Source organism: Lutra lutra, chromosome 5 (genome assembly GCF_902655055.1).
Source record: "Lutra lutra chromosome 5, mLutLut1.2, whole genome shotgun sequence".
NCBI lineage: Eukaryota > Metazoa > Chordata > Mammalia > Carnivora > Mustelidae > Lutra > Lutra lutra.
The window spans coordinates 95,984,399-96,000,186 of record NC_062282.1 but is presented as its reverse complement, the minus strand read 5'-3'; the positions used below and the strand labels follow the sequence as shown (position 1 = coordinate 96,000,186).

At 33.4% G+C, this 15,788-nt stretch overlaps 1 protein-coding gene across 14 annotated transcripts in view; it reads right to left on the bottom strand.

Moving 5' to 3' along the window:
- ERBIN (erbb2 interacting protein) overlaps positions 1-15,788 on the bottom strand; it is a 137,016-nt gene that overhangs the window by 53,826 nt on the left and 67,402 nt on the right. For all 14 annotated transcript variants that reach the window (XM_047729089.1, XM_047729088.1, XM_047729092.1 and 11 more), the window contains 10 exons: positions 15,071-15,149; positions 13,391-13,480; positions 11,572-11,628; positions 7,278-7,341; positions 6,263-6,337; positions 5,262-5,406; positions 3,721-3,793; positions 3,248-3,377; positions 2,789-2,904; positions 1,157-1,226 (listed from right to left, as the gene is read on the bottom strand). In XM_047729089.1, the coding sequence (XP_047585045.1) occupies positions 1,157-1,226; positions 2,789-2,904; positions 3,248-3,377; positions 3,721-3,793; positions 5,262-5,406; positions 6,263-6,337; positions 7,278-7,341; positions 11,572-11,628; positions 13,391-13,480; positions 15,071-15,149 (899 nt within the window). The remainder of the gene's footprint in view (positions 1-1,156; positions 1,227-2,788; positions 2,905-3,247; positions 3,378-3,720; positions 3,794-5,261; positions 5,407-6,262; positions 6,338-7,277; positions 7,342-11,571; positions 11,629-13,390; positions 13,481-15,070; positions 15,150-15,788) is intronic.

The window sequence follows — 15,788 nt, the reverse complement described above, 5'->3', positions numbered from 1 at the left end:
TGCATTCTCCATATATTCTACTGATGTGGCCTTTTAAGTTATGCCTTAAATATACCCACTCTTCCCTGGTCCTGTTATTATCTTACTTCAGCCAACATGTTCTACTGTCTTGAGTATGGCAATGCCCTCCAACCAGTCTCTCCTGCTTTCACAGTGCAGCCCAAAAAGCTTTCCAAAAATAACAATCTGATCCTACTACTTGCTTGTTCATGTTATACTTGTTCACCTTCAACTACAGTAGGTTGACACGTATCAGAGGATCGATTCTTCCTCTTAAACTAGTGGCATATATAAATAACTGATTATGACCATGATGGTCAAACGCCCAATTTGCCTGGGACATTCTCATTTTACGCATGCTCTTTTGACATAATTATCATAAAGCTCCTTTCACTATCAAAAGTGTTCTAGAGGGCGCCTGAGTGGCTCAGTGGGTTAGTCCTATGCCTTCAGCTAGGGTCATGATCTCAGGGTCCTGGGATTGAGCCCCACATTGGGCTCTCTGCTTAGCAGGGAGCCTGCTTCCCCCGTTCTCTCTGCCTACTTGTGATTATCTCTCTCTGGCAAATAAATAAATAAAATCTTAAAAAAAAATGTTTGGAAAAAAAAAATTGACTATTAAATTTCTATAGACATATGCCACAGAGGATCACTATAAAAACTTAAAGAAGTTAGAGAATATCGAGTCTGGTTTTTTTTTTTAAGTTAGTAAGAAATCACCAGTTTATTGAATGAAAAACCCAACATCCACTCAGTCCTTCAAGCCCCACCCCTCTCTGGCCCCAAGAGAGCAGCTCAGGCCAAAAGATGCTCTGGACAGCAGGGCTGAGCAGGGGCTAAGGGCTGGAGGAGTTTGGGAAGGTATGGAGAATGAGAAAAACACTTTTCAAAATGAAGTTCGAGTCTGATTTTCTTAATCAATGTATCTTTTTACAGATTCAAGAGAAATTAGACAAGTCCAAAAGGATTTATTGTTTTGAATCTACAGAAACTACACAAAAATATCTGTATCTCAATATTTTCCAAGATTTTTCTTATATATATTTTAAAATATATACCAGAGTATAACTGCTCTTAAATGAGCCCATGTAAATTATTATGCATAATCATTTAACACAATTGGAATTCTTGTAATTTACAAAATCAGAATGTCTACCTGATTATCTGAGAGCCACATAGCAGTCAACTGTTGCAGCTTTGTAAAGCTAAAGGGCAAATTCTTTAACCTGTGGGGAAAATACAAAATTAAAATAACAAATGTTAAAATGTAAGAGCAAAACCGAACGGTCTTCTAAATAATATTGTATTACTGAGTATGAAAATATGAGAAAAAAATTTAATTTAGGAGAGAACCCAATATAGGTCTTTGACACAGATATGACAAAATACTATCCAGTTTAATAACAATCACTTTAAAAATACAATTCTTCCACTGAATCAATTCAGCTACGGGGAAAATGGATAATCTAATAAACCCCCAAAAACTGTCTGCTAGGAAAAAATGTTAACCATCCCTACTTTAATGCAAAGACAAGAACACATTAAGCAATGTCTCATAATACTGCTTTGAATATTTTATTTGTATTTAGAAAGAACAAACTACTATAGAAGGCTTTAGTGATAGTTTGTTATAAAAACTGTACTGTTCTATTTTTTCTTGTGAGCCAGCACTTTCATATTCCAAAGACTATTTAAACATTATAATGAATAAAAAACAAAGTGATATTAACAATTCATCAGAATGCCAAACTAGAACAGCACCTATTTAAAAAGAATGTCTACTTAAACCTTCTACCTTATTAACGCTTATCCACTCTGCCATGCCTATCTTCCAGGGCAATTTGCTAGAGCCTAGGGCTAGGGCTGTAGCTTTGGGGTACAAAGTATGGGAAGAAATGAGGACTGAATTTTTTTAAAATAGGCAGTGGTTATTCTAAAATAAAATGGAACACTCTGAATATCCTAATTAGAAAACTGGGTTTACACTAAACCTCTACTTTACAAGCTAAATGAGTCATGTGAAATTTGGGTTTTAATTTTCTCCTCATAAAATGACAATAACTACAGTACTATTTCATAGTGTTGTTTTGAATACTTTGTAAGATACTATGAAAGCATAATGTAAAAATGCTCTACGAACGTTCTTTTATCATTATTAGTATCTTTACCTCAGGAAAAATTATGGACAGGTTGTTATTAATTTAACATGATTCCAATTTAGTAATTCTAGTGATCTATTTGCTCTGTACCTTCACTGTGTTGCCCAAGCTATGTGAATGGATGCCTAATCACATCTCTGCTCAGAAAAATACAGTGAGCATATTAGATGAAAACCTGCTCCACTCAGCAGCAGTATTAAGGTGAAGATATGACTATAGGAATATAAAAGGTGACTATAAGCAAAAAACAGCTGCATAGCTCAAGCTGTAAGTTGTATAGCTGAAGTCAACACAAAATTAACTATGACAAATTACCACAGTATTAAAAACCACAGATAAGGGGCGCCTGGGTGGCTCATTGGGTTAAAGCGTCTGACTTCAGCTCAGGTCACGATCCCAGGATCCTGGGATCGAGCCCCGCATCGGGCTCTCTGCTCGGCAGAGAGCCTGCTTCCTTCTCTCTCTCTCTGCCTACCTCTCTGCCTACTTGTGATCTGTGTCTGTCAAATAAATAAAATCTTAAAAAAAAAAATGTAGGAAAAGAGCAACATGCATGCCGTTTTCTATCATATAATGAAACTTTAATTTTATCCAATCAATATTTTCTATAAATCAACATTATTACAAACCTATTGTCACTTAAATTGATGACTTTTAATTTTTGCATATCACCCATTTCCTCTGGAAGTGTCTCAAGTTTATTGGAATGAAGAAATAAGACAGTTATATTTTTCCAGCTTCCAATCTGAAGGAGAAACATAAAACTGGGGATCAAAATTCTGGCCTACTGCTTAACAGACAGAAGTAAAATATCATTTACGAAAGTAATGAAAACATTCTAGTAATGAAAACATTCTTCTCATTTATGAAAGCAAACATATTTTCTCTTTTCAGTTACTAATTTCCATGTATAAAGAAAAGTATTTAGGTATCTCTGTAAATCAGTATAGCTGATTGTTATTCAGAAAATAGATAACAGAGTTACATAATTATTTCTAAAGAAAACAGATAAAACCACACTGGATAGCTATAATGAATAATACAGAAAAATTTAAAAAAAAATGCAAAGCAAATTTAAAATACAATACCTCTGGGGGTAACTGTTGTAAATAATTATGATCTGCAGCAAAGGTTCTTATATTAGTAAGCTGTCCAACAGATGAAGGCAAAGCTTCAACTTCATTGAAGCTACAGTCCAGTTCTTCTATTGACACTAACCTAATTAATTAAAAAAGAAAACACATTATTTTTAAAGTTTCCTATACATAATCCAAAACTTAAAAATATATTAACATTTGAACTTGACTTCAACAAATCCAGAAAAACTCTTATTTCCACTAAACTTAATTTAACAATAAAAATAAGCCTACCTTTATTAAAAAACCTAGCCAACCTATAACCAATTACTTATTTAAATGCTTATGGAATCTCCTTTAGCTGCTATTCATGCACTTATCTGGAAATATATGTGACTGAATGAAATACATACATACTGTTTATAAACATAAATATATAAAGCTGAATGAAAGTAAAGTCTTCTAGTGATTCAGAAAAATCTTACCCTCCTATAGAGTCTGGAAGATACATTAATTGATTTTCATCTATTTTAAGAGTTGTTACATTCTTCAGTGAACCTATTTAAGGAAAGAAATAATACATAATTTTCCAGCTTGAACTAGAAGCAAGTCAAACAACAGTCAATGTGAGCACACATCAATCATACAGAACTTTCTTAATCAACTTATCTAAAAGAGAAACCAACCCAACCTCATTAATCTGTACTCCCTTACTTGAAAATAAAAGTATTTTCAACTTTTACCAATATATCCCTTTTAACATTAGTTTGTATTTATCTATTTTACTCCTGTTAGAACGCAAGCTTCATAAAAGGAGGGACTTCTGCCTTCTTTGTTCGCAGACGTAGCACTGCTCCTTAAAATAATGTCAAGGCATAAGTGAGCACAGGCAAGAAGGAATGGTAGGTGTATAAAATTCATAGGTATATGGCAAACTATTCTGTGTATTCTAAATGCTAAAACAATAAAAATGGAGTTTAATTTAAAACTAAAACTGTTGGGGCGCCTGGGTGGCTCAGCGGGTTAAGCCGCTGCCTTCGGCTCAGGTCATGATCTCAGGGTCCTGGGATCGAGCCCCGCATTGGGCTCTCTGCTCAGAAGCCTGCTTCTTCCTCTCTCTCTGCCTGCCTCTCTGCCTACTTGTGATCTCTCTCTGTCAAATGAATAAATAAAATCTTTAAAAAAAAAAATAAATAAAAAATAAAACTAAAACTGTTGAATAGGTTATAGTAGAATCTGCAAAATGTAGCCTGAGCTAAAACAGCTAAGTAACTCAATTAATAAAATATATAAAAATATTTTTTGGTTTTTATGTTTAAACATCATGAAGATGGCAAGATTTATGTTTTTGGTTCTTGAATCAAAATAATTCATTTTCCTTGAAGCATCATCAGACTAAAAGCAACTACAAATATAGAATCTCATGGAATTTGCTAACTGGTTTGTTTTCTCAACTTTGAGTCTAAAATGGAGACTGAAAAAAAGATACTAGATAAGGGCTATGAATAGGTATTATAGTTTAGATAAATTAACTTCTTTTTAAAGAGTTTAAATTTTATTATAGTGATAAACATGAAATTTCCTTAAATAAAAATATAGTAATGTCAACCAAGATGTAAAATGTGTAACTGATCACACGAAACAATTCAAATAAGATCTGTGGAGGCGCCTGGGTGGCTCAGTGGGTTAAAGCCTCTGCCTTCAGCTCAGGTCATGATCCCGGGGTCCTGGGATCGAGCCTCGCATCAGGCTCTCTGCGCAGCAGGGAGCCTGCTTCCCCTTCTCTCTCTCTCTCTCTGCCTGCCTCTCTGCCTACTTGTGATCTCTGTCTGTCAGATAAATAAATAAAATCTTAAAAAAAAAAAAAAAAGACAAATAAGATCTGTGACTGGCAGTACAATAAAACTAGCTCATAACATAGAAAATTTGATATATGAAAGCTTTAAGTGAAACAATGGCAAAAATGTAATTTCTGAGATTTTACATTAGTAAAAAGGAATTACATGAATTAGAAAGCAATACAAACCAATAGTCTCAGGCAGTTGTTGAAGTGAATTGCTTGATAACAGGAGGTCTTGAAGGTTTTCACATGCTGAAATTCCTTCTTCAATCATTTCAATGTTATTTTTGGAAACATCCAAGTATGTGAGCTGTTTCAAACTACCGATAAACTGTAAGTAAAAAAAGGAAATCTAATGACTATATAAGTGAATTTATGGCTAGTTTAGGTAATAAACTCAATACCAAGTTATAATTCACAATTAAATGTTTATATGAGAGAAAAGATTTGATTTTTTATTAAATGCTGTAAGTAATGTATTCAGTAATAAAGCTAAGAGTTCCTGCTAAGAGCCTAGCAGAATGACAATGGACATATACTTTTCTTTGGGAACTCAGCTGTCACCATTGGCTAGGGCAACAGAAGGTAACAGGATTCTTAGGTTCTTTGGGCATGGGAATAAATAAATTCAGTCGTTAGGACAGAAACTACATGGAAAATATCCCACTCTAACAGTTCCCTGGACAAAATGAGTTAGGATATAAACTCAACTGCAACCACTGCGAAGGACACACTCCAGGTCCAGGAAATTAAAAAGAATCTATTTTACAAAGTTTACTATGTTAATATTCTGAATTTCGTCAAGAATGTATTGATAGTTAACGGGCGCCTGGGTGGCTCAGTGGGTTGAAGCCTCTGCTTTCGGCTCTGGTCATGATCCCAGGGTCCTGGGATCAAGCCCCACATTGGGCTCTCTGCTCAGCAGGGAGCCTGCTTCCCTCCTCTCTCTCTCTCTCTCTCTACTTGTGAGCTCTCTCTGTCAAATAAATAAATAAAATCTTTAAAAAAAAAAGAAAAAGAAAAAAAAGAATGTATTGATAGTTTAAAAAATGCTATTTTCTTCTATCTAATATATTTACAATTAAATAACCATCCTTAAAAAAAAAGTAATCTGAAAATGTACAATTCATCAAACTGCAAAGAACAGACTGCACTAAGAGAAACCATATAAAGTTTGATATACATACCCCTGGAATAAAAGTCAGTCTATTACCATCCATCCAAAATTCTTTCAATCCACTTAGTTGCTCAAGTACTTCAGGCTGTTTGGGTAAGAAGGGGGAGGGGGAATTCAATAATTTACTTGAATGTTTTTATTTGTCAGAAGTAGTTCCAGGGAACTTGTAATGGTAACTTCTGGTTTAAAACCTTTAATAAATAACTGGAGGTGGGGGGGTGGCAAGGAGCAGAGCCAAAATTCTAGACTTTTCATTATATTATAGTTACTACAGTGGTACTACTTAAAGAAAACTCAAAGATAAGCATTCCAGAAGAGTAGATTGCATAAAATTCATTTAAACTTTTGATTATACAACAGGCTCAAGTATTTATAAAACTAATAAAGAAATAAAAATAAGTCCCATCACTTTCAAGAATATAATAAAAAGATACTTTCAATCATTATCTGTAAAAAGATTTATTAGCCTTTTCCCCATAACCCAGCAATTTACTTTTGCCTTAGAAGTACTTTTTCTTACTCATCTAAGCTGATGAAACTTTGTTTTTCCCTTATGATCTCTCAAATTGTCTACTTGCTGTGCCTAACTTTGTTACTTTTTCCACAGGTTTCTCCTTTATTTTACATTTGATTCTCACTACTGTCAGATATTTCTATCTGATTAACTCTCCCTGTTAAGTGTTTTCATATCTTTTTTTCCAAAATATGTATATATCTTTAACCTATTTTATATTTAAAAATGCTAAGAGGGGTTCCTGGGTGGCTCACAGTGGGCTAAAGCTTCTGACTTTGGCTCAGGTCCTGATCCCAGAGTCCTGGGATCAAGCCCCGCATCAGGTGCTCTGCTCAGCAGGAAGCCTGCTTCCCTTCCTCTCTCTCTGCCTGCTTCTCTGTCTACCTATGATCTCTGTCTGTCAAATAAATAAATAAAATATTTTAAAAAAATGCTAAGAAATAAATACATTAACTTTCACATGCTCTCAATCAAATTTAAGACCTTTGGATAGAGACTGGTAAGAACTTACCACTTCTGTGAATTCATTACTTCCCAAATCCAGTCTCTCCAGTTGGGTCAGTCTATTCATGGTTCTATGCACAAGGGATTAATGAAGAATTGAGTATATAAAAATATCAAATGGAAGCTTTCAAATCAATAGTATTAAACATTCTTAGGTAAGATCTAATGTACAGGTTTCACCATATTGACAAAATAAATATAATTTCTCAGAAAAGTATTCTTTATTTAATTTCTGAATAAGTTATGAATTATTCTCTAATTTGGGTTCTCATCAGGTCTTCATTTCTATTCCTAAATAGTCACAGTAAATTTAAACACATGGAGCAGAATATGAATAACTGGTTTTTGCTTTTTTCACAGAATAAATTTTCATATAGTATTAATCAACTAATGAATTAGACTGGCAGCTACACAGTAATTATTACCAATTTTTCAAGACTGGTCATATATTTGTAAAACTTCAAAATAGCTAAATTCTAAAAATAAGTACTCAAAATTCTAAACAGTAAATTTCTTACCACATTTCCAAATTAATTTCAATACAACTCAAAATCAAGTTTTATAAGAACCATAAATATGAGTAGTAAAATCATTTTTAACTTCCAACTTACTACCAATATTTCTCTGCAACTATAGTGACTTGAAAATTGTACAAAACCTCATTTAATAATGAAATAAACTAAGCTGTACTTTTATCTCTCCTTCAATACAGCATTTTAAAAACCTAAACTAGTTAATTCAAATACATATTTACACTCTTATAATTACTATTTTTAGAGAAACCTAGTGTTTGATAGATTGAAGTACTACCAGCTACCCAGATAAAGAACTTCGTGCTATAATTTTTTAGGATATGCCAAAATGAAAGCAAAATACAGTTATCATCGTATTATTAATATATATTAATATGCTAATGACTTTAAAATTAACACTATTAAAAACCAACAGCCCCCTTAAATTACAACATAAGAACACAGACTATTTCTATCTTCTCCGGAAATTAAACAAATTAGAAAAAGTAAAATAAAACTCACAAAACATTTCTCTGCCTTTTCAGTGAAAAAACTAACAAATATAGGAACACACATAATTGGGGGCACGCTTGGGTGGCTCAGTTCATTAAGCAACTGCTTTCGGCTCAGGTCATGCTCCTAGGTTCCCAGGATCTAGTCCCACCTAGGGCTCCTTGCTTGGCAGGCAGCCTCTTCACCCTCCCCCTTTGCTCCTCCCCTGTGTTTGCAAGTGTGCATCTTTATTGCTCTCTCTCAAATAAATAAGAATCTTAAAAAAATAACAGATAAACAAAAGAACACACATAATTGTAATGACACTATGTTACTGACCCAACATTAGAGGAAACTAATTTTTCCAAACCCTTCCATTTAAAGTATGCCATTCTATCAATAGTCCTTTAACTTATTTCACAACACCAATTTTTCTCAAAGCTGCTTTATTTAACTTAGACTTATTAAAGGCCTAGTCTCAACTATAATTGTTTCCCTTACTCAGATCTTTGTCCAAAAAATCTCTAAGTCAGTTGTAGTTTACTTCATAACAAAGAAGGTTTCCAGGACTTTTTGAAGAAAGATGAGAAGCTATGACATTAAACTATATCCAGGTAAGCATTTGAGAAAAGCAGAAAGGTGTGTTGAGGAGGGAGGGGAGAATTGAAGAAATTCTTAAAATGACAAAAGAACATAGAAATTCCACGCAGAGCAGTTAAACACTGTAACAAAAGGGTAAGTCATACAAGAGTACAAAAAAGCAGTGCATTGGAAAAATTCAATTATGAATGACGTCTTTAGAAGTTTAAAAACTGATACAGGGAAAAGTGAATGACATGTACATGTAACAAAAAAAGAAATAAAATGTAAAATCTTCAAAATGTCTCTATCTTAACTTGCATTAATTTATACTGGCAACTTTAGTCCTACTAAGATACCTCGAAAGTCTAAGACAAAATTTCACGTTTTCATTTTCAAGTCTTTTCATTTAAGATCCAGCTTCCTACTTCAAGGAGAAACCAAAAACAATATATCCCTCAAATTTCTTCCTATTTACCTCTCAAATTTCTTTGTATTTAACTCCTTTTTATCATCTCTTCTTGTGTCACAGGGAAAAAAACACATCTTTTGTGTGCTTGGCCCTGTGCCCTCTAGTACTTAGATGGTATTAAATTTCACTTAGTTACATTATCTGAAACAGTTTTCCCACTGCTCACATCTTTGATTATAAAAAGGTTCACTCACATAACTTGAATGCACATGACTTTTGTAACATTTAAAACTATTGCCTCTTTACAGATCTGTGAGGTCTCAAAAGTTTTAATCACAAGTCTTAAAAAGAGAGCAGTAAAGAATTATATTTGAAAATATATCAGACAGAGCCCAATTTAAAGTTAAATAAGGAGATAAAATAGTAAAATTATTGTATCAGATAAACAATATTAATTATAGGCTTAGCTATTAGGTAAACAATTTACATCCTATTCAAATCTCTTAGAAAGCAGTCCATTTGCACTAAAGGAGTCATCAATACCAGTACCACATCTGTAAAATATTTAAACCTTTTTGAATTTAATATGGATCATAATTCCCATTTTAATTTACACTCACAACCATCACAATAAACACCAATCTTTTCTGCACTGAACAACTGTCAGCTAACAGATGATGTCTTCTGGGAATCAAAACCAGATATGCTCCTTGTCCTCAAAGACTTACATCCATGGGGAACGTTACAGGTACATGTGTGCATGCATATAAGTTGGCCAGGTAAAAACAGGAGTAAAAAGGGGGGGTTGCCTGGGTGGCTCAGTAGGTAAGCATCTGCCTTTGGCTTAGGTCATGATCCCAGGGTCCTGGGACAGAGCCCTGCATCAGTCTCCCTGCTCAGTGGGAAGCCTGCTTCTCCCTTTCCTACTCCACCTACTTGTGTTCCTTCTCTCACTGTGTGTCTCTATGTCAAATAAATAAATAAAATCTTTTTTAAAAAGAGTGAAATAAAATGCATAAAAAAAAAACAAGATTGGGGTGCCTAGGTGGCTCAGTGGGTTAAGCCTCTGCCTTCGGCTCAGGTCATGATCTCAGGGTCCTGGGACTGACCTCCACGTCAGGTTCTCTGCTCAGCAGGGAGCCTGCTTCCCTTCCTCTCTCTCTCTGCCTGCCTCTCTGCCTACTTGTGATTTCTGTCAAATAAATAAATAAAATCTTAAAAACAAAAACAAAAACAAGACTAACATGGTAAATTTCATAACAGGTACAAATAAGACGCCATAGAAGCTGAGTAAGCCAAACTAACTCCTGTGGAACTGGAGATCTCTCCCTTAAAAGCTAACAATTAACTCCTGACAAATCAATAACAACAGAAATCAGCAAAGTTTTCTGTAAAGGATCAGAGAATAAATAATTTAGGCTTTGCATACAGTCTTTGTCACAACTATTTGATTCTAACACTATGGAGGAAAGGGAGCCGTAGATAATATGTAAATGAATAAATGTGTTTCCAGTGAAACTTCTTTGCACAAATAAACAGTGGGCCAGATTTAGTAAGACAGTAGTTTGCCAATGCCTACACTGTAAAAATGTAGCAATGAATTCAGGAAGTTTTAATTTATTTTTTTCAATAAATGGACACACACTACAGTGCATTTTCAGTGTGTAGATCTGTTTTAGCTTTATCTTACTTGATCTTGGATTGCCATCTTTTCTTGATGTTAGCTTACCAGCAGGGGGCTGTCCATCCCACTTCTAACTTACAACAGACTACAAAACCCAACAAATTCTTAAAATTACAGTTATCAGACTTCACATAAAGACCCTACAAATTTCACTAATTAATACTATATAAGAGCTCTAGTATATGCACTGGGACCTCTATATGGGACTAGTAGGTTTTATAGACATATTTTGATATTTGTCACACAAGACCAAATTCAGAAACCTTATGAAATCACTATAAAATACCAACAACAGATGTGAAAGTTTTATATTCAATACCACTGATTAAAATATGACCACAAGTCATACTGATCACAATGTGATCACAATATGATCATAAGTCAGTCTTTTAAAAATAATTTTCACTCATGTTTTAGATATTACAAAACTAACATTTCTTTAAGGACTTAAGAATTAAAAATTCTTGGGGTGCCTGGCTGGCTCAGTCAGTAGAGTTTGTGGCTCTTGATATTGGGAATTGTTAAGCTTGAGCCCCACAATGGGTACAGAGATTACTTAAAAAAAAAAATCTTCAGAAGAATTAAAAATTCTTAATTTAGGAAGAATAGTACCTTTACTTACTTTGGCAACATTTTCAACTGGTTTTCTCTAAGTTCTAATATCTGGAGTTTAGTTAATCTGCAAAACAAAATAACAAATCAATCATCTATGACAAAGACAATGAATTTAATTACCAAAGTGATGTCATGCTCCAAGTTTTAAAGCAACCAATATTCTCTAATTGCAAAGTAAGAAAAGACTATTTCTGCCCATCAGAATTAGTTGGGGGAAAAAAGTTCAACACTTCTAAACACATTTAAAGCACAACTTGTTGTCCCTAAATATCAATCCTACAGCATTCCATGCAAACATGCCTCCAAAATATTAGCCATTAGTAGGTTAGAGAATAGTAATTCAACTCCAGAGTCCAGCTCCAAGAGAAAAAACAACAAGGGAACTTAAGGGGACATAATAAAGAAGAAATCCTCTGGCCCTTCAGTGATGCACATTCCAATAAAATTAAGGGAAAATGAGAAGTTTGGGTGGTCTAGAGTTGCTAACTAATGCCATAATGTCAATCATATTGCAATATATAAATGTATCAAATCAACATGCTGTACACCTTAAACTTAGAAAATGTTATATGTCAAATATATTTCCATAAAAAAGTGGTCCAAATACCAGATATAAAAAAGGAATCTGAGAAGTATGCTTTATATATATAATATATAAATGTATGCATATATAATATATACATCATAAATATATTAAAAGTATATGCATAATTACATACATATGTACACAATATATATTTATGTATGTAAATAAATATATGAAGCATGATAAAGTGGTCCCACAGGACAGTCAATGGGCTACAACAATGCCCAGAATTCTCTTAGTTGAAATGTAATTGACATATAACATTATTAGTTTCAGATATCCAATATAATGTATATGTGTATATATTGTGAAATGACCACCATAATAAGAGTAGTTAACATCCATCACCATAGTTAATTTTTTTTCTTATGATGAGAACTTTTAGGATCTACTTTCTCAGCAACTCTCAAATATGCAATCCAGTATTTCTAAGTACAGCAATACTGTACATTACACCCTCAAAATTTATTTATTTTATAACTGGAAATTTGTACTTTTTGACTACCTTTACCCATATTGCCACCCTCACCTGTGCCAACCACCAATCTGTTCTCTGTATCTAATGAAGCTCAGGTTTGGTTTTATTTTGAGATTCCACATATAATGAGATCATACAATATGTATCTTTATTCACAGACAAAAAGATGACTAAAATTAACATGCCATTGAAAACGCACTTTCTCTACTAGTTTTAAAATAATAATAATATGATACCTAATAGTCATTCACTCACTGTTCAACTTTTCATTAAAAAAAAGTTACTCAAAGACTATAACGACAAGAATTACTCTATGTTCAGATTCTGGCGGGAGTGCGCCAATGGGGTGGTCCCCAGAAACACACTTTCTTTTCTCCAGAATTTTGATTCTAGTGGAGAAGACAGATAAATCAATAATTAGATCATTTTCATATATGATAAATGCTAAAAATATAGTATTCGGTTCTCAAAAATATAGAAATTACCCACATTTAAAGTATTTTTGAATACTTTAAAAACCAATTCAAGTTGTAAATTACCTTTTTCTTCTAAATATTCACTGCTTATTTATTTATCTGGGAATATAAATTCAAAGACAAAATAACAAGACCCAAAAAAACTGTAAAAAACCACAAGGTTTGGAAATAATTACAAAAGAAGAGCGTATGAAAGTATAATTAATAGTATTACTAAAGCAACTTATAGTTTTGTAAACTTCGTAAGAGCTAACAAGAAAAGGTTTTAAAAGAAACTGTAATTTACCTGCCAAAGTTAGCTGGCAAGAACTCAAGGAAAGCATCATTTAGATATAACTGGGTTAGGTTTAACAGCTGAGAAAATCCATCAGGAAGCCTATATAAAATATATCAGAATTTAAGTTAAATTAACACACAGAATTTCAGTCTCAGGATCTAAGAATCTGTCTAACCAACACATGTTCTTAACAGGTAACAGTAACCTTTTTACTTTAACAAGGGACCTGCAAACTTGAGATTTCCTTTTTATAATAATTTACCTATTTCAATAACTTCTTCTCTTCATAAATAGGAAATGAGATATATTTGCCTCAAGAAGATAAAATGTGCACAAAAAGGTCAACTTGGATGAACCACAATACACAGAAATGTATTTAGGACATAACTATGACATCAGCAAGCACTCTTGAAATTTGCCTTATCTAACATCAATCCAAAGGATTCATAAAGAATTCCAAAACTTGACAGTATTTTTTTTTCCCCCAAACCTTGACGTTATGGACTTTTGGGGCTGGTAATTCTTTGTACTGAGGAGGCTGTCTTCTGCACTGTATTGTTCAGCAGCAAGCCTGGCCTTATCTACTCGGAGCCAGTAGCACCACCAACCACTGCAGGTTTTAAAAACCAAACTGTCTTCAGAATTTGCCAAATGACCCTTGGGGGCAAAATCATTCCCATTTGAGAACCACTAGTTTAGAAATTATTTTCAGTTTCAAAATCTGGCCTTTAAATAACCAAATAAAGATTGCATAATTTTATAATAAGCAAATAAGAAGAAATAACACAAAAAGCTAAAGGACATTTTAAAGCCATATGAGAACCTGTATGTACCAGCTTTCCCTTTATTTCCTCTGGTTTACAAAAGAAATTCCAGATCTAGAACTGGACGCTAGAGCAATATTTTTAGCTAAAGATAAAACATCATCATTACATGTTTTTCCTGGATTTTAAAAAGTACAAAGTTCTGTTGCAGTGAGACTTCTCAGTCTTTGACTTAGCTTGTTTCTTCCCTATGTCACATTCCTTCATCTACCACAGCAAATGAAGCACCAATGTTTGAAAATATTCACTAAATACAGTACTGTGTTATGTGAAAGCTGGTTTCAGTTTTTGACTTAGCTACACTAAACCATGCTCTACTCATCTTTTGCTTCACTATTCCATTTTTGCAAAACTTAATAGTTCTGGAGTCAGGAAAGTGTTCTATTCATAGCCATTACTATCATAAAAGAAAATTTATGACCTCTGGCATATGTTGTAACCAATCACATGGTTTTCCTTTTTTGTTGTTCTTACCTTCCTGATCTTTCAGTTTCTTTTAGTATTTTCAAAAGTTTTAGAGTGCTACACAGCTGATTTGTGAGTGAAGAACTTCTTACATTCTGAAAGTATCACTGAGGGAGGAAACCAAATTCTAGCCTCATTACTGACACAAACCATCTGTGAGACCTGGAGCAAAACATTTGGATTATCTGTTCTGATGTCTAATTTACCTTTGTAAAATAGGGGGCTAGAAAATATGGCATTAGAAAAAACCATGGTTGTAAAAAGGTTTCATTTTAACCTAAAAATGAAATTTAAAGTTGATACAAATTACTCATTAAAAATACAGAAAGTAATTTTCTACTAATAATTAATTCACAGCTGTTTTACTAAAAATTAACTTGTAATTCAACTGAGAACTTACTTGGAAATAGGGTTTACACTGGCCTCCACAACCGTCAAAACTTTACAATTTTTTATATTTTCTGGAAATTCCTGTATTCCTAGAAAATGAACAAATAATTAACAATCAAATGAAAAGGATCTACTAAAAAAGGATAAAATAATTAAAAAATGAATTACTGTTTACCTTGCAGATTCAAAATTTACCAACTAACTAGGATCTAGACAAACTGACAACATCAACCAAACAGAACTCTACAATTTCTATTTTCTTTTTCATCTTTTGTTCATGTGCCTCTTTATAACGGCCAATTATTAGTTTCACTTCCCACTTCTTCCCTTAGCTTTTCTGAAAATTAGTGCCTTCTCCATTTGATGATGTTAAGGATACAAAATACAGAATACTTAGCACTCTTTCTGGTTTTCTGACATAAAAACATGATTACTTTTTTTTAATGCTGGGCCCAGATTAAGGTATTCCCTAACATACATGTCAACTGACAACGCTGAGAACAAAGCTGAAGCCAGAAGTAGTAGAAAATCTACATTTGATATGCCAACAGATATACCTGATGGCAGTTGCGGACCAATACTTCAGTAAAATACCGCATCAATGGGGTGGACAGGCCAAATTACAGAAACTTTCTAAGCACATACTCTTTTTTTTTTTTTTAATCTTTTTTGTTGTTGTTGTTAAAGATTTTATTTATTTATTTGGCAGACAGAGATCACAAGTAGGC